Source organism: Myotis nattereri (assembly GCF_964212035.1).
Source record: "Myotis nattereri genome assembly, chromosome: 16".
Classification (NCBI taxonomy): domain Eukaryota; kingdom Metazoa; phylum Chordata; class Mammalia; order Chiroptera; family Vespertilionidae; genus Myotis; species Myotis nattereri.
Window position 1 is genome coordinate 16924027 of NC_138091.1, and position 22151 is coordinate 16946177.

At 51.5% G+C, this 22151-nt stretch overlaps 1 protein-coding gene across 1 annotated transcript; it reads right to left on the reverse strand.

The window, feature by feature from the left end:
* Positions 1–1204: 1204 nt before the first annotated feature.
* Positions 1205–15146, reverse strand: POLR2A (RNA polymerase II subunit A). The gene is made up of 28 exons (XM_081109657.1): positions 14140–15146; positions 13859–13995; positions 13593–13766; positions 13222–13503; positions 12733–12894; positions 12384–12604; positions 12072–12204; positions 11465–11589; positions 11148–11358; positions 10456–10665; positions 10202–10370; positions 9931–10025; positions 9579–9782; positions 9208–9430; positions 8562–8745; positions 7996–8167; positions 7798–7903; positions 7497–7702; positions 5972–6196; positions 5574–5820; positions 5212–5312; positions 4664–4768; positions 4391–4573; positions 3946–4149; positions 3581–3767; positions 3358–3471; positions 2860–3009; positions 1205–2765 (listed from the first exon to the last, which is right to left on the reverse strand). The coding sequence occupies exons 1-28, from the start codon at positions 14264–14266 to the stop codon at positions 1609–1611; spliced, it is 5814 nt and encodes a 1937-aa protein (XP_080965783.1). The 5' UTR covers positions 14267–15146; the 3' UTR covers positions 1205–1608.
* Positions 15147–22151: the final 7005 nt, after the last annotated feature.

Here is a 22151-nt window from a genome sequence, read left to right on the forward strand (position 1 = left end):
AGGTTTGATTCTTGTCAAGGACACATGCCCAGGTTGCGGGCTTGATCCCCAGCAGGGGGCGTGCAGGAGGCAGCTGATCAATGTCTCTCTCATCACTGATGTTTCTATCTCCCTCTCCCTTCCTCTCTGAAATCAATAAAAATATATAAAATAAAATATCTCATGTAAAACAGAAATAACTTGCAGACGTTATAGAAAGCTGTTATCTACATAAAGGTGCTAATAAGAGAAATTATGCAATGACCAACTGAAAACAGCAAATGAGCCCCCAATCCTTTAACTCCAGATTTAAAGCATATTACATTATTTATAATTTTCTCATTGTCGGTTCGAGGTCAAAACAAAAACTGGTTAAAAGTGACTTGAGAAACATAAAAAAATACCAAAAGAAAAGCTGCCTCCTGGTGGTCGTGTTAAGCATGGTAGCTTTTCTTCTCCTGTACATCTTCTTATACTTTTCCAAACTATCTCTATATATAAAAGGCTAATATGCAAAGTGTCCCTGCAGGAGTTCAACCGTGAGACGTGGAGTTCTATTGCTGGCTGTGACGTGGGCTGACCACCAGGGGGTGGCACGGAACGAAGGGAGGCCCTGGCTGGCAGCAGGAAAGCCCCGATCAGCCCTGATCACCAGCCAGGCCTAAGGACCCTACCCGTGCAAGAATTTCATGCACTGGGCCTCTAGTACAGCCATGGGCAAACTACTGCCCGCAGGCCGGATCCGGCCCGTTCGGCTGTTCTATCCAGCCCGCGGAGCTGAAAGAGCAGAGGGTTCTCTTGCTCTCCCCTCCACTCCTTCACCAGCAGCAGTGTTAACATGGCAACGTCGGGAAACACGGCCGCAGCTCCTCCTTCTGAGTCCAGTTTAAGAACCCATTGTGGCCCTCGAGTCAAAAAGTTTGCCCACCCCTGCTCTAGTATATTATAATCATGAAAATAGGTTAAAAAGCCATTATGTTCAATATTGCTTTAATGTGGGACAAGTGCTGTATCTGTTTGATGACAGATCCAGAACACTGCCTGGCACATAGTAGGTATTTGTTCAACAGGTGAAATGTACCACCTGCTCTCATGTTCCTGCCTCCCCACCCACCCAACCCCCCCAATAACAGGAAGCACCTGAAACACTAAATGGCAGAGGAGCCCAGGCAGGAAGCAGGAGCCTGGGTATGCCTGCCTAGCAATAAGCACTCGATATACACGCTTTTGGTCAAAATTAGTAAACTTTATTTAAATTTCAAAAAATAATACACAGAAAGGCAGCTTTAGCTTTGTTCTTGAGGATCAGATGTAACGACCCAGAGCAGGCACTACCCCTAAGAAGTCAAAATACCCTTTACCCCCAATCAAGCCACAGGCAAGGAGGGAGGGATCCTCAATTTGGGGACAGACTTGGGTGGGTGGGGTAGGAAGAACACCAGTCAGGCGAGTGGGTTCGGAGACAGCACAAGTGGAGAACAACACCAAAGCCCCACTGGAAACAGGACCAAAACTTCAATGGGGAACACAAGGAGCTATGTACAAAGGAGCCAGGCTGGCGGCTTGCACCCCACCAGGGAGGTGAGAGGACGCCCTTCGCCCTAGCCAGCCGCTGCGCCCTGCTCAGCCTCAGTTCTCCTCATCACTGTCATCTGGGCTGATGGCTGGGCTGGTGAGACTATAGGTGGGGCTGGTGGGCGAGTAGCCAGGGGAAGTGGGCGAGTAGGTAGAGCCTTTGGGGGAGGTGGGCGAATAGGTGGGGCTGGTAGGCGAGTACTTGGGGGAGGTGGGGGAGTAGGTGGGGCTAGTAGGTGAGTACTTGGGGGAGGTTGGGGTGTAGACTGGAGAGGTCGGTGAGTAAGTAGGAGACGTTGGTGAGTATTTCGGGGTGGTGGGCGAATAGGTGGGGCTGGTAGGAGAATACTTGGGAGAGGTGGGCGAATACTTCGGGCTGGTAGGCGAGTACTTGGGAGAGGTTGGGGTGTACTCTGGTGAGCTGGGACTGTAGGAAGGGCTGGTTGGGGTATACTTCGGTGAGGTAGGGCTGTAACTGGGAGAACTGGGACTGTAGCTGGGCGAGCTTGGGGTATAAGTTGGAGACTGTGGTGTGTACCGTGGACTTGAGGGGGAGTAACTTGGTGAGGTCGGGGAGTAGCTGGGTGAAGTTGGAGAGTAGCTCGGAGAGGTTGGGCTGTAGTTAGGGCTTGTTGGTGTGTAGTTGGGACTAGTAGGTGAGTAGCTGGGTGATGTTGGGCTATAGCTGGGTGATGTCGGGGTGTAATTGGGACTGGTTGGAGAATAGTTAGGGCTGGTGGGTGAATAACTTGGGGAAGTGGGTGAGTAACTTGGTGATGTTGGAGAATAACTCGGAGAAGTCGGCGAGTAGCTAGGAGAGGTGGGAGAATAGCTGGGTGATGTTGGCGAGTAACTGGGAGAAGTTGGCGAGTAGCTGGGAGAGGTTGGCGAGTAGCTGGGAGAGGTTGGCGAGTAGCTAGGTGATGTAGGCGAGTAGCTTGGGGAAGTTGGAGAATAGCTGGGAGAGGTGGGAGAATAACTGGGAGAGGTCGGGGAGTAGCTGGGAGAAGTCGGGGAGTAGCTGGGAGAGGTCGGAGAGTAGCTGGGTGATGTGGGACTGTAGTTGGGACTGGTTGGAGAATAGGATGGAGAGGTAGGAGAGTAGGAGGGTGAAGTGGGAGAGTAAGAGGGACTCTGGGGTGTGTAGCCCCCAGGGGAGCGGGGCTCGTAGGCAGGCGACGTTGGTGAGTAGCTGGGAGACATGGCACCACCTGTAGGAAAGAAGCCGAGAGGAGGTAAGTGAGACTAGCCCCAGAGGAAAGACCAGGGAGAAATGAACTTGGCAGTGAGAGACGGACAGCTCACCTGGTGACGGGATGTACGGGCTTGAAGGGCCTGGGGAGCCTGGGGAGCCGGGGGTGGGAGACCAGGCAGGCGAGTAACCCGGGCTGAAGCCACTGGCATCTGAAGCAGCGCTGGGAGAGAAGCCGGCTGCCCCTGGAGTCATTCCACTCCCTGCGAGAGAGAAACGTTACGTTAAAACCAGAGCGGGAGCCTGTGCGCAGTCGGCTCTCCATCTCAGGGCAAGTCGGAGAGCCGGATGGGAGGCGTGAGGCAAGGGAAGTAACTCTGTCCAATTCAGGAGGAACGTCATACACCCACATGGCCTCAGCCCGCAAGTCATATTTTCTGGCTTTACAGCAATGAAGTTAACGTATTAAACTTCAAAAAAAAACAAAACCCAAAAACAGAGCTGGAGTCCAACACCCTCCCCAGAGCTCCATGGCCTCATGTTCCAACCTGGTGACCCTTTGCGAGCCCTCGATCCACCCAAAGAGCTCTCTCCCGGGCGGGGCCACTCACCAACACTGGGGGACCAGGCGCCGTAGGCTGGAGTTGCGCCCTGGTTCCAGGGCGTCATGGCTGGAGAAATGCCTCCCATGGGACTGGGTGCTGAGCCGAAGAACATGCCGGTGGCTGCAGAAGGAACACAGCGACTCTGAGTAACAGCCACCCTCCCGTCCGGGGCCTGCCTCCCCTTCAAAGGCCCAGCCAGGTTCTGGGCAGCTGAGACCCTCATACTCACGTCCGGCAGCCCCCAAGCCGGGGATGTTGGTGGGGATCTCCATGCCGTACTTGCACTTCTCTGCATCGAGAAGGAGGTCGAAACAGCCAGTGCCGGCGGGAGCCAGCTGGCCCAGCATGATGTTCTCAGACACCCCCTTCATGGGGTCGCTCTCTCCGTGCGCAGCTGCTTCCATCAGCACATCCACCTGAGCAGCCAGAAGAGGGCCAGGCCCCATCAGACCCTCCACGCAGTGCCCAGGGCCGCTCACCACCACACGGCGCACCCCCCCTTCCCCGCCACCCCCCCCCCCCCGCCGCCAGGGAGGACAGCACCAGTGCCACAGCACTCCCCCCTCCCACCCCACCCAGCACTTCTGCCATTACCGTTTCCTCAAAGGAGCACTTCATGAGAGGGCCAGTATCTTGGCGGTTGACTCCGTGTCGCGTGATGGCCATCAAGTGGCCACGACAGGTCATGGTATCACACAAGAGAGCCAAGTGCCGGTAATTAACGTAGGAGCCATCAAAGGAGATGACATGGTACAGCTCCCGCTCCAGGGCCTTCCGCACAGCTTCAATACCCAGCACCTGGAGTGGGGTTGGGGGGAAGGTCAGGGCGGAGTAGCTCTGCTCGCAGCTCCGACCATCACACAGATCCAGAGGGGCAGCCCGTGAAGCCCAGAGGCAAAATGGGGTGCAGGCTAAAGACACTGACCACGGACACCCCGCGAGTGGAAAACACAGAATGCGTCTGTTGCCAAGAGCCCCAGGGACGGGGCCTTGAGCCGGAGACGCAGGACGGACTGCGGGCACGGGGCCGCGGACTCACCGTGAAGATCTCCACGATGTCATTGGACGTGGTGCGCACGGGGTCCACGTCCTTCTCACTCAGCACCCGCATCAGGCTCACACCGTCCGTCTCCAGGATCCACTCCTGCAGGGCCTTGAACTCCCCGTCCTCGGTGATAATGATCTTCTTCTTATTGTCTGTCTGTGGCAGGTGCATGTACACCTGGAGGGGCACAGGGTGGGTTCAGGTGGGCGGGGCCGGGGTGGGAGGGAGGGGGGGAGGTGGAAGGCTGCTGGGGAGGGAATGGCAGACCTTGCTGATCTGCTCGATGCCCTGCAGGGTCATGTCTGTCAGCATGTTGGACTCGATGCAGCGCAGAAAGACATCGTCATCCATCTTGTCCACCACCTCTTCCTCCTGCAACGAGAGTGAGGCGAGCTCCCGGAATCCGGTCTCTTCCCAGGCTCCCCACAAATTCTAGCCTCCTCAGGGGCCTAACCGTCAAGTCAGGCCCAGACTGTCCCCCGTCAGTTGCAGTGAGGTTATCTGTTCTCCAACAGTTCCACAGTAGGTTCTGATTTTTCATTATTAAAGCACCAGGCAGGCACCCACAGGGAGGAGAGAGCCAATGACAGGGCTACCCCACTCCAACGCTACCTGCTCTAGCTATATGACTACTACAGATTTCAAAGACTTTTGATGCTAGAAGTTTTGAAAATCATTGCTAACCACGATTACCCATTCCTACGTTAGGGGGTGTGACTGGCACCTCAATGCTGCTTTCACTGTAACTTCTTGGTCATGAACAAGATCTAATGGCTTCTTAGATCTGACATAAGTTCCTCCTGGCTCCCACTTACCTCCTGCATCTTGTTTTCATCACTGTTCATGATGCGGATACGGAGGACCAGCTTCTCCGCGTTATCGTCGTTAAAGATGCAATTCAAGTCATCGCCAAAACCTGGGGGGAGGAGTCACGAGAGATCACACCTATTGGACTTGCTCCGTCACTGTCCACCTGCAGCTCTCTCCTTACAGGGCGCTCTTTTGGCTCCCCACCCCCACCCCCTTATAGAACCCTTTGGAAGGAGGGGAAACACTGAGGAGGAAAAGGGGATGGAGAGGGGACCTGGAGGAGAGATGCCCTGGAGACTAGGGTGCAGTGACATGACAGAAGGGGATCCCAGGCTCAGCTGAGCTGGGCTGGCCCTCCCAGCCTTACCAGCATTGATCTTTTCAGCAATCTGCTCCATGGTCAGCTTCCGGTCAGTCATGTGCTTCCGGTCCAGCTCCACCCGCAGAAGCCAGGGGGAGATTCGGGCCACATCAAAGTCAGGCATCTCATAGTAGACATTCACCCATTCCTGATCCTCTGCCACCACCGTGCTCTGAGGGTTGGGGTCATAGTAGATGGCTGTGTTGGCAGTCACCTTCCTCAATGTCGTATGTTCCAGGCGGCACAGAATGTCCTGGGAAGGAGGAAGGATCCATGACACAGTGTTTGGGTAGCTCCAAAGGCCTCTTCAAACGCTCCCGTAGAGAGAATCCCAAACTTTCTATTCAAGAGAAAGCGTTCCCCTCCCTTTCCCCGGCCGGGAAGCCCATCCCCTCAAGTCCTACCTTGGCTCTCTCAGCATCTCGCGCAGACTGGCCCAGCAGGAAGACCGTGAGTGAGGGGGTCTTTGGCTTCTTGGAAATGTTGATGAGCTCCTTAAGTCGGGGCACACCCAGTGTCACATTCTTGGCTGACACACCAGCGTAGTGAAAGGTGTTCAAGGTCATCTGGGTTGCAGGTTCTCCAAGGGACTGTGCAGCCAGAGCTCCCACCATCTCCCCAGGATGGGCCTGGAGTAAGCAGAGCGAGATCAGAAATGCCCTCCCTTTTGGGGAATGAAAGCGAGGTGCAGTCAGGGCTGAAACGATCTTCTCTTCTTAAAGGACATGGGACAGAGGCATTTGGAAAAGGCAGAGATTTGAAAAGGTACCATACCATCTAAATCCCAAATCTCTAAAGTATGCTAAACTTACAGGGTAAATATTCATTTGGCAACAGTCTTCTAAATAAGGTGCTCCCCAATGTATTATTTTAATTGAGATATAATCATATTTGATAAAATGTAACCTTTTAATTGCAGTCATACAGTATACAGTCTTTTTAGATGGGGTTCTTTCACTTAGTTGTTATGGATTTAAGGTTCATTACTGCCTTTTTATGGCTTGATAGCCTATCACTTTTTTTTTTTTTTAGCCTATCACTTTTTATCATGAAATAATATTCCCTTGTATGGCCATGCCAATTTGTTTTATCCATTCATTAATGGAAGAACATTTAAATAAGTAGTTTTTAATTTCTTTCAGCCATGTTTTGTAGTATTTCCTAGTGAATTTTAATTATTTAGTTTATAAAACTAGATTTAGATCAAATGAATTCTAAAGCATGCCTATAATCATAATGCTTCTCTCCTTCAATTAACCTGTAAAGTCCTTAAAGAGAGTGATGGTATATTCCAGTACCTATATATCTCTTTTCTGCTTACTGCAATTCCCTACCTCCATCTAACTTAGAATTCTGCACTCTGGAAACATTTTAATAAACAATAGTACCATTTCTTTTTTTTTTTTTTTTTTTAAATATATTTTATTGATTTTTTACAGAGAGGAAGGGAGAGAGATAGAGAGCCAGAAACATCGGTGAGAGAGAAACATCGATCAGCTGCCTCCTGCACATCCCCCACTGGGGACGTGCCCGCAACCCAGGTACATGCCCCTGACCGGAATCGAACCTGGGACCCTTCAGTCCGCAGGCCGACGCTCCATCCACTGAGCCAAACCGGTTTCGGCCAATAGTACCATTTCATATCCCAGCCATGCCACTTACTTCCTGTATGACCATCGTATAAATACAGTCACACACTCTCCAAGGCTGTTTTTATCTCTGCAACATGGGACTAACAGCCCCTCCTACTAGGGTCGTGGTAGGACCCTCAGGAATAAAGGTAGAAAGCCTCAAACACAGGACTTGGCGCACAGCAGACTCACAATGAATGAGAGTTATTGTTAGGTGTCTGTGGGCAGAAGTGGGCTGGTCTCCAAAGCCCAGAGAGGTCAAAGGAGAAAAACAAGGCTGAGGTGAGATAATACTCACAATGGCTTGGTTGAACTTGGACTCAATCTCTCCAAGCAGCCAGTCGAAGGCCTCTCCACTGAGCCGAAATTCCTCAGCCATGCGGCGGGAGCAGAGCGTGGATCGAAGGTGAATGTTGAAGAGCAGTGTGGCGTTTTCCTGGGCTTGCCGGCTCAGTGGGTCATCCCCATTCACAATCACCAGCTTCTTGCTCAAGTCTTTGACTCCTGGGGACCAAATGAGAGATGCAGAGTTTGCAGACCATGGTCCAGCAAACTCTTGACGGCTATTCCTGCCTGGAGGCCTCAGAGCAGGTACTCACCCTCTACCACCTTGATGGGGTGCAGGTCCGAGGGAAGGCGAGGGTTGATATGGAAGATTTTCTGAGCATTCCAGATCATGCGCAGCAGGTTACAGGGGAGGACAACCTGGGGCAGGAGCGAAAGGAGGAAGGATCACAGGTTGGGGACAGCCACACAGGGGACCCTTCTCCAGCCCAGCCCTTCCTGTCCACACGCACCTTGCTGTCCCCAGTTGGGAAGATGACCCTGAGCACCTCCCGATCCTCACGCATCCTTTCAAATTCTCGCTCCAGCTCGTTCTGAATGTGCGCGTTGCTCAGCACGTCCTTCACCAGATCCTCCTGCAGAGTTCGCCGAAGGGCCCTCTCATTGGTGTAATCGAAGCGGAACCTGCAGGTGACGGGGCGTGGTGTCTAGGACCAGGCGGGCTCTGGGGCCTGATCTCTGCAAAGGAGCCCTGTGAGGCTCCCCAAGGTGCGCGTTCTTCAGGAACAGAGCTTTGGGACAAGAGTCCTGGGCAGGGAAACGTAAGATCTAGGCCCAAGGACTGCCAACGGGCCCGAGCCTGCGCCATGCCCTCAAAGCTTGCTTTGTGCCGTCACCAGGAACAAAGCAGTGACGGGTCTCAACTCCGCCCTCCACCCTCCCTCCGCCATCGCACAGCTGCTGTCAGAGGGTGGGGTTTCCACAGCAGGACACATCCCGGTGACCTGGGTGGGAAGGGGAATCCCACAGCTCTGGCCTGCGCTGCTGGAGGGAGAACCACCCGCCTGCCACTCCTCACTTCTTCTCAAAGGCCTTGTTGGACGGCTTAAGGGTAGCCAGGTTCTGGAACTCCACGCTCTCGCCCGCCAGGCCGTCCTCGCCGTAGCGCAGCTGCACCACCTGGTTGATGGAGTTGCGCACAGTGGCGTCATACTTCACCATCACCGACTCCATGGACTTGATCAGCCGCCGCTGGATGTATCCTGGAGGGAGGTAATCAACCATGAGACCCAAGGCAAGAAGAGGCTGACAAAGCCATAAGAGTCCTCCCTATCTCAGGATGAGCCTTGCTGGTTACTCTGAAGCCTTAACCGACCTGAAGAGCCGGCTAGAAGCCCATCATCCCTGAGATCTCGTACTAAAAGCTCGGTCTGCTACCAAATGGAACCAGGGCCCAGCAGAGTCCCCGAGGAACCAGCCCCCATGCGACAGGTCGGTAGCAGGGAGCCCCGAGGCCCCACCCCTCATCCTGAAATGCTATAGAGCAATCAATGAGGGCATCTGCCTAGCTCTTGAGCTGTAGTCTCTATTTTTTCCACAAAGGCCAGATTCCATCTCTGGGAATAGACGACTTTAGCCCGAGAAGCCCGCTCCCCACCCGGCACTTTTCTGCCTGTGGTGCACCCTGGGACCAGCCACGGGAACCCTGGCTCTGAAGGCCTCACCAGTCTCAGCAGTCTTGACCGCTGTGTCGATGAGCCCTTCACGCCCGCCCATGGCATGGAAGAAGAACTCGGTGGGCGTGAGGCCGGCCAGGTAGGAGTTCTCCACGAAGCCGCGGCTCTCGGGCCCGTAGTCGTCCTTGATGAAGTGGGGCAGAGTCCGGTGCTTGAATCCAAACGGGATCCGCTTGCCCTCCACGTTCTGCTGCCCGACGACGGCAATGACCTGGGAAACACAAGGTGGGGTGCGTCTGACTCCCTCTGCCTTGAGAGTGAGTTCCCCGTTTTCCCCCAACTGCTCCCCCAGCAACACATACTTTCCTCCCCTCTCAACCCTCAGTGTTGGCCCCAATCTGAAAAGACAAGGCTCCCACCTGGGAGATGTTGATCTTGGAGCCTTTAGCTCCAGACACAACCATAGACTTAAAGTTGTTGTATTCAGACAGGGACTTCTGGGCAGAGGAGCCGGTCTTGTCTCGGGCGTCGTTGAGAATGCGGTTCACCTGGTTCTCAAAGGTCTGCCGCAGGGTGTTCCCTGGGGTGGGCTCCAGCTCGTTGTTATGCGCCTTCTCGATGACCTGGGTGCGAAGATGGAGGCAGAGTTCTCAGTGAAGCACCAAACCCTGTCTTACTCCCCTTCTCTCTAATCCGCACACCCTCTTTGTTAATTAAGTTCAAAATCCATGAAAGGTTCTTGTTCAGTCTTTGCCCAGCCTTCGCTCTCACCTCTATGACATCCTGCTTGGCCTTCTTGATCGTGTTCTGAATGTCCTGGTAAGTCTTGGAATCAGCAATAGAGTCCCCAATGCCAATGGTATGACCTAGAGACAAGGAGAAGCATCAGCAACACCTTCTTTGGTCTCCCAAGAACCATGGGACAGAATCACAGCCGAGAGAGGAGGAGGAGGGACACCCAATCTAAGGACGGAGAGAGGGAGGGCAGAGAACAGCCAGCAGCGGCAGAGGATTCGTAGAGGGCTTAGAGCCCTGTACTTACCCTCAATGAGGAGCCAGTTGTTAATGACAGTCTGAATGTTGGAATAGAAGAGGCGAGTGATGTCATGGCCCATCTCGAGGTAAGAGATGTGGACCAGGGAGCCAGCTGATGTGCCCAGAGACTTCTTACACAGGATGCCCATGATCAGCTCCCCATTCTCCACCACCACCTGCAGACAGAGCACCCACTCAAGGCCCCTGCTGGGGTTCCCGTGTCCAGGTCCTGTCTCCACACCCCCAGAAGCCAGGCCCTACCTTAGTGTCCCCGGGAGAGATGTGCTTGTAAGGGCCGCTGTCCTCGTCGTCGGGGTGGGTGCTGTGGGTGCGGATACAGTTGATGTGGCCGGGTATGATGAGGGAGAAGATCTGCTTGCCTGTCCACAGGGGCCGGGGCTTCAGGATGGCCGGCTGTGGGACCTTCCCGTCCCACGTGGACAGGAACATTAGGAGGTTCATCACTTCGCCCTGTGAGATACAGAGCAAGGACGATGGGAACTGAGAACTGCAGGGGAGGCTACCCTGCCCCAGGAGGAAAGCCAGATTTTGGAGGCAAATAGATAAAAAAATGTTTTCCAAAATTTTAATGTAAAAATTTGTCATAATGAGACTTAAAAAACCCCCACCAGTAAGTATAAATTACTTGTAATAATTAGGAAATAAGTGAAAGTAAAAAAAAAGCAGATAAAGAGAATTTTAACAAGGTCACTGATTTTCCCCTTCACCTTTACTTCCCAGACAATACCTGAAATGACATGACATTTTATGGAATTAAATGGGGAGCTCAAGTCGTACACCCTTTTGGCCTCTGATCTTCCCTAACTTACACTCCTTCCACCTCACAAGCAAGTTAATCTCACAGGTCAGGGCAGAGCAAGTCAGGGCAAAGGTCACAGCTCTTCCTCCCCAACCCCAGCCGCACAGCCCGGGCCCCTCTCCAGGACACACACCCGCTCCAGGAAGACGTCTCTCTTCGTGAACTTGCGCACAGCCGTGAGCGTGTCCTGCACGATGCCCATGACCGGGCGGTTGCTCTGGGGCGTGACGATCATGCGTGGCACCATGGCCAGCTCCTGGATCTCTGCCCGAGTCTCGAGAGACTGTGGAAGGTGCAGGTTCATCTCATCGCCATCGAAGTCAGCATTGTACGGGGTGGTCACACTGCAGGGAGAGAGAGGAGTGCGAGTTGGGAGGATGCCTGACGCCGGCTGTGAAAGCACAGGGAGCAGCCCCGCCCCAGTCCGACGCCCTCCGCCAGCGGACTGACCTAAGGTTCAAGCGAAAAGTGGACCAGGGGAGGATGCGGACCCGATGTCCCATCATGGACATTTTATGCAGAGTTGGCTGCCGGTTGAAGATAACAATGTCCCCATCGCACATGTGCCGTTCCACCTGGGGAGGTGAAGTGTGGAAAGTCTCGGTGAAGGGGGGATGCTAGGGATGAATGACGGGGGACCTAACATGCTTTGTAGACGGAAAGGGATGGTACTTTGGTATTATTTCACTTGAAACACTTGACAACCATCCTCTTTGGGCCGGGCCCTGGGTTAGATACCAGGTTATCAGAGATGACCAAGAATAGTGCCCACCAACCCCAGGGAACTCAGTGTGGGGAGAAAACTAAGAGATTCTAAACAAGAAGCCTCTGTCTGTTCCTCCCTCTTCCCTGCCGTATGTGCCCCGCATGCTGCCCTTGGGATTATGTGACTCCCCCCCAGACTGTCAGAGGCTAACAACCACAATCTAGCCTAGAGCAGCAGTGTTTTGAAAAGAGAGTCAATGAGTCTGGATCCTAAGGAACAGGACAGCCACAGCCAGCCCCCATTCTACACAGCTCCCTGCTCAGGTGAGTAGAGGCCTGGCCTGTTCCGTACCTTATAGCCAGTCTGTAGGTGGAGGTCACTGGGCTTGGGGTGGAAACGCAGGTCAATGCGATCCCCATTGTCTCGGATGATGTACTTGGCCCCTGGGTACTGGCTGTTCCCCCTGCGCACTAGTTCCTGAAGTCTAGGAAGGAAACACATGAAATAAACAAAAAACTTCCCCGAAAGCTCTCACTGGCGTTCCTCAAAGCCAAGCCCAACGGACGCCCAGCTGTGAACGCCAATGCTCCCTTCGTTCACTCCGAGCCCATCACCCTCAGGTCTCCCCTGCAACGCCAGGCAGGACTTCTGAACTGCGCACACCTGTCAATGTTGAAGGGGGTGACAATCTCTGCAAAGGTCATGTTGGCGGCAATGGAGCGAGGCACGCCAACCTGGTCAATGGAGAGGTTGGGGTCGGGGGTGATGACCGTGCGGGCTGAGAAGTCCACTCGCTTGCCCATCAGGTTCCCTCGCACCCGGCCTTCCTTGCCCTTTAACCGCTGCTTCAAGGACTTGAGGGGACGCCCAGACTTTTGCATGGCCTGTGAGCAAACACAGGGTGAGGGGCACCCCAGCAGTCAGCACTGGCCTCTCCTCCAGAGCTCGGAGGCCTCGTGCTGGCCCCCTACCCGTTCCTCTCGTGCCCCGAGTAGGGAGTGTGCTGACTCACACGAGGCAAGCCAGGCAGCTCATTGTCCACCATGGTGGCCACATGGAACTGGAGGAGCTTCACGTCCTCTGCAATGACGTGGGCGGCCGCGCCATTCTGCTCATTGCGCCGAAGCTGGTTGTTGATCTTCACGATGTCGGCCAGTTTGTGAGTCAGGTCATCCTGAAGTAGGAATCAGCAGTCACAACCCAGCTCCCACTGAGCACTCAGCACGGGTGTGTGCACACAGCGCCTCTGGCGTCCTCACCCCACCCTGAGGCAGGTCTGCTCTCTCCTTTCAGTTAGAGAAGCACCTCCACGAACTTTAACCACCTTAGGGACCTTGTTCAAGGTCATACAGCTAGCAAGGGGCAGGTATTTTCAGACTCAGGTGATTGTCCGCCATCCATGCACACTGTACTCTCCCACTGGCTCCTGTACGTACACCCCCCCCCCCCGCCCCCCGACACCTGCCAGTCAGCTGAGAGGAAGAGTCCAGAAGCCACTGACCTGGTTGCGGGCAGAACCCTGCATCACGACAGCAGGCCGCACAGAGAGCGGAGGCACCGGCAGCACCGTGACAATCATCCACTCGGGCCGGGCGTAGCGCGGCTCCATGCCCAGCACGAAGCACTCCTCGTCGGAGATGCGTTTGAAGATCTCATGCACGCGCTCGGGACTCAGCAGGATCTTCTTCTCCTGCGAGTCCTCGTTGACGTGCTTCCACTCCGCATACAGCTCCAGGCCTGAGCGCCGGATCCTGGGCTGGTACCGCCCACAGCCACCATGGCCCTTCCCAGGAAAACGAGGGGCCTTTAGAACCCAGGGATCGGGCCTCTGGGACCCCCCCCCCCCCCACAGTGCCTCCCTGCCCCAGCTACCTTTTCTTTGGTCAAATCCTCATCACCCTCAGGTTGCTCCACACCAAACTTGTTGTCCATCTCCTCCCCACCCTCGCAGATGTTTTTCCCTTTGCAGAGGTCATAGACATGTGTGAGCCGCTTCTTGGGCTGCCCCTTCGACTTAGCCAGGATGTCCTTGATCTTGGGGTTGTTCTGGGGACAGAGCAGAGCAGCGTCAGGCGGGCCTGCCCCTCTGCCCCCGCACCATGTAACCCCTCCCCTGGGCCGGGCCCACCCCCACTCACAGAGTCCACCAGCAGCTTGGAGCAGAAGAAGCAGACACAGCGCAAAACTTTCATCGTCTTCACCAGGAAGCCCACGTGAAACACAGGCTTGGCCAGCTCGATGTGGCCGAAGTGGCCAGGGCACTCTGTCATGTTTCCTGTGGGAACACACACCTGACGTTTTCCTCCCAGCTCTCGCCTCAGAGACGAGGTCTCCAGGGGTCCCCGCACAGGCCTGCGTTTCTTTAAGGACTTAAGCTCCCCCTCCCCTTCGTGACTCCGCACCAACCCCCCACACTCACCTGCGCATGTCTGGCAGCGACCAGTGCGCTCAATCACCCCCTGCCTCGGGTCCATGAGCCCCCCGAGCTTGGGGCGGCCCCCCTCTGTGGTCTCCGGGTACTTGATGCCACCCTCCGTCACGGACATTCGCTTCTGGGGGAAGAAGGCCAAGAACAACTAAATAGGATTCTTAGTTTCCAGACTTTACACACCTAAAGCCTCCAAGGCCCACAGCTATTGGCAGAAGACTAAGCAAGTTTACCCTGGAGTGAGGGGCGGGGGGCAGTATGTGAACACCTCTGGGAGTAACCAAACTGAGCGCCACAAGTCACGACCCCGTCCGAGTCACTGTCTGAGTCAGGGAGAAGTGGTCAGACCAGCACTCAGTTAATCTCAAGCTCCATGCAAGCTGCGACCTCTAGGACATGACCAGACATCCCTCCAGGTTGAATTCTAAGCCACTGACATATATAGGCTTGAACAGCAAAAAAAAAAAAAAAAAAAAAAGTTGTTTTAAGAAAAAAACAAAAACAAACCACCAATGCCTGTTTCTTCCCCAAAGCTGAGATCAAGCCCAGAAACTGAGCCCCTGGCAGGAGCCTGTTCCGCTGGAATGGCTCAGGTGTCCCGCTTCAAGACATGCCTGACAGCTCTACGAAGTCAGGCAGCCCGTCCTCAAACCCTCCCCTTCTCAAGGGTGTGGCCAGCGTGAACCCTTCCATGTTCAGGTAGAGATTTTATAATAAGGCAGGAGAGCCAGGAGCTAGAGTGAAGGGCTGGTGGAAATGACCTGGAGCAGACGTAAGCCCAGGCCCTCGCGAGATGAAGGCAGAGGCAAGGCCCAGAATTCTGAGCAGGTGGGGCCAGGCACCACCGGCACCAAGTCAGTGAAAGAAAGGCTGAGACAAGGGCTCAGGAGATTCGCACTGAAGGGATTTCTGCCTGGGCTACAGGACGGGTGAGGAAACCTTTAGTTTTCACACACCAACCACCGAAGACCTTTGAAGTAGGTAAGGTTCCTGGTCCACTAAGCTTCCAAAGGGAAGAACTCAGACACGAGAAACCAGAGGCTGGTGAAGTGAGCTGCTTGAGGAGCCGGCTCAAGAAGTCACACCCAACCCTTTCTGCTCCCAAATACGCTCACCCACCCTACCATGCTGCAGCGTAAGTGACGATTTCACCTCTAGGACCCATCTTGGTGCCAGTGCAGTGCTAGCTGATTCATTCTTATTTTCATAATTTATAAAATAGGTGCCATTTAATTTTACAGATCACAAAACGGAGGCCCAAGGTCATGCAACTAGAAGGCATTAGAGCCAGAATTTGCCTGTGCATTTTTTCCACTGCATCATGCTGGGGGGAAAACGGGTGAATTCAAATCAGCAAAGGGCAAGATGATGACATATATGAGTGCTTATTATACAGCCATCGTCCTAAATATCCCCTCCTTCTGCTACCACCGTCCCTACCACCGTCCCTACCACCGCTCCCGTTGAGACCCTTCTCTGTCTTGGCTCGTGGGACCGCTCCTTGACCATCTCTCTCCCTACCTCTCTGGCTGCTGCTTCTTCGTCTCTCCCCAGGCTCCTCTGCCTTGGTCTGCTCCTTAAACACTGCTGCTCCCCGAGGTTTCGTTCACCCCCACTCCTCACAGCACTCTCGGCTACCCCATGGTTTTCACTATATACTGATGAGGCCCAAATCCCCTCCAGGTCACCCTTCTTTTGGATTTTGGAGTCAGATATGAAACTACGACTAAGGCCCCTGCAGATACCTCCTGATAAACCAAATCCAACACGTCTACAATCAAACGCCTTTTCCGCAAGAACCTCTCCTTTCCCTTAGTCCCCCCTAAGGTGGTGGCACTCAAGATCCAACCCAATACTTACCCCTTCTCACTGTCGGGTCTGATGGAATAAGTGAATGGACACCCCTCCCCTGGGAAGTAACCTTTAGACCACTTCACAACAGACAGTCCCTTTCCCTTAGCATTTGAGAAGACCACATTCCACTTGCTCTTTTCCGTCAGGACCCGCTCAGAGAATTCCCCCGCCCAGAGAATTCCCCAACCCAGAAAAAGCCCCCCCAGAGTCCTTTAAAAATCTCTGACTCCCTGTCCCTGGATACTGGCACCATTTTGGGGCTCAGCCCATCTGGGTATCCAGATTACCTAATAAATTCATCATTCTTTATCCCTTTTGGCTTTGTGTGTTGCTCCTCTGGCGACCCTAACACTTACCCTCAGGCATAAAACAATAGAAAGAGCATGAGTGGAGGCCAGAGACTCTTGGTTTATAATTATGAACTGTGTAATCACAAGGACTTAATAAGCCCAGGATGTAATTACCCATTCATTCACCAAGTACGTGTGTATCTCGTCTGTAACTCCTAAATATTTCTTGAGTTTGCCCCCTTCTCCATCCCTTCCACCACTGCCCCAGGTCAGGCCTTTCTTTGTGGTCCACATCAGAGCATCCCATAGGTCATCAATCTATGTCTCTCCAATCCATACATGCCACAATTGGGGTGTTCCCTCTAGAATGGAAATCTAACCTTCATACCCTCTTATTCTCAGAATGATGTCCGAATTCAGCAAGGCAGCTTACAAAAGGGTTTTATGATGTTCTCACCTTCCTTTCTTTTCCCACACCTGTAACAGACTTCCCTATCACCTGGCTGTGCCTGCACTCCTCTGGGTGTTTGCACATGCTATTATACGTCCTTGAAATGTCCTTCCCCGAAAAACAAAATGCTATTTAAAGACTCAGCTCAGGCATTACTTCCCCTTCCCCCTTTTTTTTCTTTTGGTTAATCCTTACCTGGGGATATTTTTCCATCTTTTAGAGAGAATGAAAGGGGGAGAGAGACAGAGAGAAACATCAATGTGAGAGAAACACATTGATTGGTTGTCTCCTGCACTCGCCCTGACCAGGGACCAGGGAGGAGCCTGAAACCAAGGTACATGCCCTTGACTGGAATCGAACCCAGGACCTTTTGGTCCGCAGGCCAACACTCTACCACTGAGCCAAACCAACTAGGGCAGGCATTAATTCTTCACAGCCTTTCCACAGCCTCCCAAGGCAGACTGGCACTCCTTCTCTGTGCTTCTGCAACCCCTCTATATCCCTGTACATCTCATTCAATGAAATTATCTACTGGGGTCTGTCTTCCCCATAGATTTTAAGCATCTCTTGGGCAGGCAGCATTTCTCTACCATCCTGGATCCCATGGCTCCCAATAAAGGTTTGTTAAACTGAACTAAACTACTTAGGACCCTCAAAGACAGGGAAGCACCCTCAAAGAACTTGGAAAAGAGAGATTGTTCCCTGCCAGTCAAACCAGTAATCCCCTCCTAATGGATCTGATTGGCCACTGCTGGGTAGGAACCAAAATGTTCTACAGATGAAGGCTGAAGAGGTTCTGAGCACCCATGATACTCCTCAAGATGACCTGATGAAATCTCAGGGAGACAGGTCTGGAGGGTGACTGAATTCACAAAGTTGGAACCTCATCAGCTGCACTGTGAGAAACATAGGCAGGTTGCTCACCTTGAATGAAACACAAAAAAGCCGAAGCAGGTCTGAATCTGGCTGTGAAGAGAGTTATTAGAGAAGGCCTAAGGGAAATAGCACGTAAAACTTTTCACCTCCCTCTCCTCCAAGCTCATGCTGACCGAGCCAACCACCTTCTAAGGACTAATTCTGCTCCTAGGCATTGAGACTGGGCCAGCGGCTGTCCTGGACTGTCCCTCTACCATAAATTAACAAATTGTCATTCTGAATTATATACAATCTATTTTAGCCCCCAACCCTTTACCCAAACACTAGGTCTCACTATCCACATGATGAAGGTTAGAATCCTGAGGAGTGGCCGGTCCCAGGTGCCCCTGAGGTCACAGAACAAGAGGCGTGCCCTAGATTGTCAGTAAAAACTCATTCTCTTTCCTCTGCCTTTAGCAAGTACACAAGGTCCTTACAACTTGGCTTCAATCCAGTCTTACAATAGATTTTAAAATATATATATATATACATATATATTTTTTATTTTTAATATATTTTTACTGATTTCAGAGAGGGAGGGAGAGGGTGAGAGACAGAAACATCAATGATGAGAGAGAATCATTGATCGGCTGCCTCCAGCATGCCCACCACTGGTGACAGCCCGTAACTGGGCATGTGCCCTGACCAGGGATTGAATCCAACCTCTGGTTCAAGGTCAACGTGCAACCACCGAGCCACACTGGTGGGGCAACAGCTTTAACACATTGTATGCGGGAAACGTGTTTACACGTTTTACGTATTTATACGTTCTACCAGTGTAGTAGAGCGCGGGACACGTATTAGTACGTTTTTTATAGACTAGCGGTAGAGTGCGGGTAACGTATAAATACGTAAACTAAAGTTATCGTAATTTTACTGAACGTTGCCATTTGTGCAAAAAATTAGCAAAAATGGCCCGCGCCACCTGTTAGCGCGCGATAAAATCCACCCGCAAACAATGTGTTAATAGGTATCTCTCCACCCCATTTATGCTCCAACTGCCAAAGAGTTCTCAAAATTCCCTGTCTTCCCATGCCCCTCCTTTCCAGTAAACTTCTTTTCACTCTTTAAGACCCAATTCAGCCCTGGCCAGTTGGTTAGCGCATCATCCCGATATGCCATATTGTGGGTTCGATCCCCAGTCAGGGCACATACAAGAACCAACCAATGAATGCATAAATAAGTGAAACAACAAATCCATGTTTCACTCTCTCCCCCTCCCTTCCTCTCTCACTCTAAAATCAATTTTAAAAAAAAGACCCAATTCAAATGTCACCTCTCCAATTCTTCGAAGCCTTATCCACACCCTAGCAAGGTCCTCAGTCCAATTTTTAATTACTTATTTACACATTTGTCTCTCCCATTGGACTGTAATCCTTGAAGGCAAGGATTGTTTCATTTATCCTTTCTATCCTCAGCACCTAGCACAATAACCAGCACATGGTAGAGGCTCAGCAAATATTTGTTGCACGTGTAGGAAATCCCTTGTTAGATTGTAAGTAATTTGAAGACAAGGATAGCTTTACACTACCTAAAAGATAGTGTGGGCTATTACTGTCTTAAATCCTTCTTGGAATAAGTTGGGGTATAAATAAATTAGGATATGCTTTCCATGGAACAAAGTTGCTTTTAATGAATAGGAGTCAATGCCTTCAAATGTATTCAAGTACCCATTTCCCCTGACTTTGCGCAAGCTTTTCTTTTATTTTTTTTTAAATATATTTTATTGATTTTTCACAGAGGGGAAGAGAGAGGGATAGTTAGAAACATCGATCAGCTGCCTCTTGCACACCTCCTACTGGGGATGTGCCTGGAACCAAGGTACATGCCCTTGACCAGAATCAAACCTGGGACCCTTGAGTCCACAGGCCAATGCTCTATCCACTGAGCCAAATCGGTCAGGGCTGCCCAAGCTTTTCATAAACCACAGCACCAAACCTCCCTGCTTCCTTCCCCTTACTCTGCAACATCAAAACACTTTTTTTCTTCTTTTTTGAGAGAGGAAAGGAGAGGGAGAGAAAAATATTGATGTGAGAGACACATCGATTGGTTGCCTCCAGCATGACCCCCAACCAAGAGCCTGAAACCTGGGCATGTACCTTGACCAGAAATCAAACCTGACTCTTCGTGCATGGGATGACATTCCAACCAACTGAGCCACACTGGCCAGGGCCAAAGATCTTTTAACAGCAAAGACAATAGCTTTACCTTGCAGCCAATTCTCAGAGCCCTCAGTATCTCAATATACACCCCACCTCAAGACTTATGAGAAAATATTCTACCCTTAAATTTATCTGTTCCACGAGAGGATTCTTACCCACCCTCCTCCTACCCAAAGTGGAAATTTCATTCCCTCAAAACTGGCCAGTGTGACTTGGATGGAGCGTCATCCCGTGCACCAAAAGGCCACAGGTTCCACTCCTGGTCAGGATACATACCAGGTTATGAGTTCAATCCCGCCCCCCCCCCCGCCCCCCCAGGCGGGGTGCATATGGGAGGCAACCGACTGATGCTTCTTTCTTTCTTTTTAATTTATTTTAGAGAGGGAGAGAGAGAGACATCAATGTGAGAAACATCTATCGCTGACTTTCTCTTCTCTCTCCCTCCTTTCCTCCCCCCCCTTCCTCTCTTTCTCAAATCAATAAAAGCATATCCTCAGATGATTAGACAACAACAGGAGCACTATATAAACAGCAAGCAATGACCCCTGTAAGTTTTGTGAACAGCCTTTCATGCTTTTTAAAAAATGAAAATGTTCCTGTTTGTTTGTTTTTCCATAAATGGGGCCTTATTCTGCCTATTGTTCAATAACGCTTTCATTTATCCAGATTCCTAAACTTATTGGTCCAATGCCTTAGTGTCTCAGTAATTTTCACAACACTCCCTAGACAAAAACAAACAAAACACACACACAAAAACACCACTTACTAATTACTTAGATCCAAACAGCTTAAGTATTTATGTCCTACCAACTTAACACCATTTGAAAAAATACACTAAATTTGAGAAAAACGTTTTTAATATATTAAAGCATCCCCCCCCCCCCCAAATAACCACAATTATTTACTTATGATACCTGCTGGGCACTGCCCAACTTCTCAAATCTTAGAATCAGATTGGACAGGACCACCCTATTTCTTGCTCTACAATGATCTTGCCCAGAATTTAGCAACTGCTAAAAACCAAGCTTCACAAAGACATGACGTCATCTGAAAGGGTTTGGTGCCACCTAATGTTGAAAAGGAACCACCTGGCACTAGTAGTTCCCAGGTGTGCTTGTGTTTCTAGAAAATTTAAAATCTCTCACGGGGACCTGTGAGTTTGCTGCAGAGCCTCACATTTAATTTATTGGGAAGGTCTTGTTCTATTGTAAAAATAGAACCTGAGTTATTCAACAGGATTCCTATTAGTAAATTAATACTTAGGAAATTTATAATTTCAAACAATGTTGCAATAAAATACTTCTACATGTATCTTTGGGTACTTGTTCAATTATTTCATTCACTCATTTGACAAACTTTTTAATTACATGCCTTATGTGCCAGGCACTATTTGAGATGCTGAAAGAAGAGAGTGAAAACAGTCTCTTATAAAATTTACATTCTATTGAGGGAGCAAAAAACCACACACAGAAAAACGAATCCTCTCAGGTAGTGACAGGTTATGAAGTAAAATAAATCAAGACTAGAGGTTATAGGGCCATGTGACTCTGGATGAGCCTCAAACCCAGGAGGTCACGGTTTGATTCCTGATCAGGGCACGTGCCTGGGTTATGGGCTGGATCCCCAATAGGGTGTGCAGGAGGCAGCCGATCAATTATTCTCTCATCATTGTTTCTATTTCTCCCACCCTCTCTGAAATCAGTAAAAGAATATATTTTTTTTAAAAAAGACTAAGGGGTTGGTTATAGAATGCAGAAGGATGTCATCTAAATAGGGTGGTGAGGAAAGAGCTCCCTTGACATGACATCTGAGCAGAGAAACATTGATCAGCTACCTCCTGCACACACACACACCCGCACCCCCACTGGGGATGTGCCCGCAACCAAGGTACATGCCCTTGACTGGAATCGAACCTGGGACCCTTCAGTCCGCAGGCCGATGGCTCTATCCACTGAACCAAACTAGTTAGGGCCAAACACTCAACCTTCGATGAAATATCTGGAATTGTGTTTGCTAACTGCCAATATTAGTTTCTTGGTGATGGAACTTGCAATGGGCCCCTAAAATTCGTCTGATTTCGTTTCATGTCGGGATCTCTGCCGTGCGGTGCCAGTCACCCTTCTCACCCTCCAGCCTCAGCTGCGGCCAGGCTAACACCCTAACAAAACTGAACTCTGAGGAGCCTCTAGGCTGGACCCCACGTTGCCTGGGGCTCTGGGCGTTGCGAACCCATAGGCCTGTCGCCTAGGGCTGCGAGCAGCGCCACACCCCGCCCGCAGCGAGGAGGGAGGAAGAGTCGAGGGCAGATCCGCTTACCAGTTCATCCGGGCT

Bases quoted from the DNA above. Each gene is read 5' to 3' on its own strand.
- POLR2A (XM_081109657.1), bottom strand. From the start codon at position 14,266: ATGTCCGTGACGGAGGGTGGCATCAAGTACCCGGAGACCACAGAGGGG. The intron at 11,590-12,071 runs GTACGGAACAGG...TCACCTCCCCAG, and splicing joins ACCTACAGACTGGCTATAAG to GTGGAACGGCACATGTGCGA. The intron at 11,359-11,464 runs GTCAGTCCGCTG...CTCTCCCTGCAG, and splicing joins ACTTTTCGCTTGAACCTTAG to TGTGACCACCCCGTACAATG.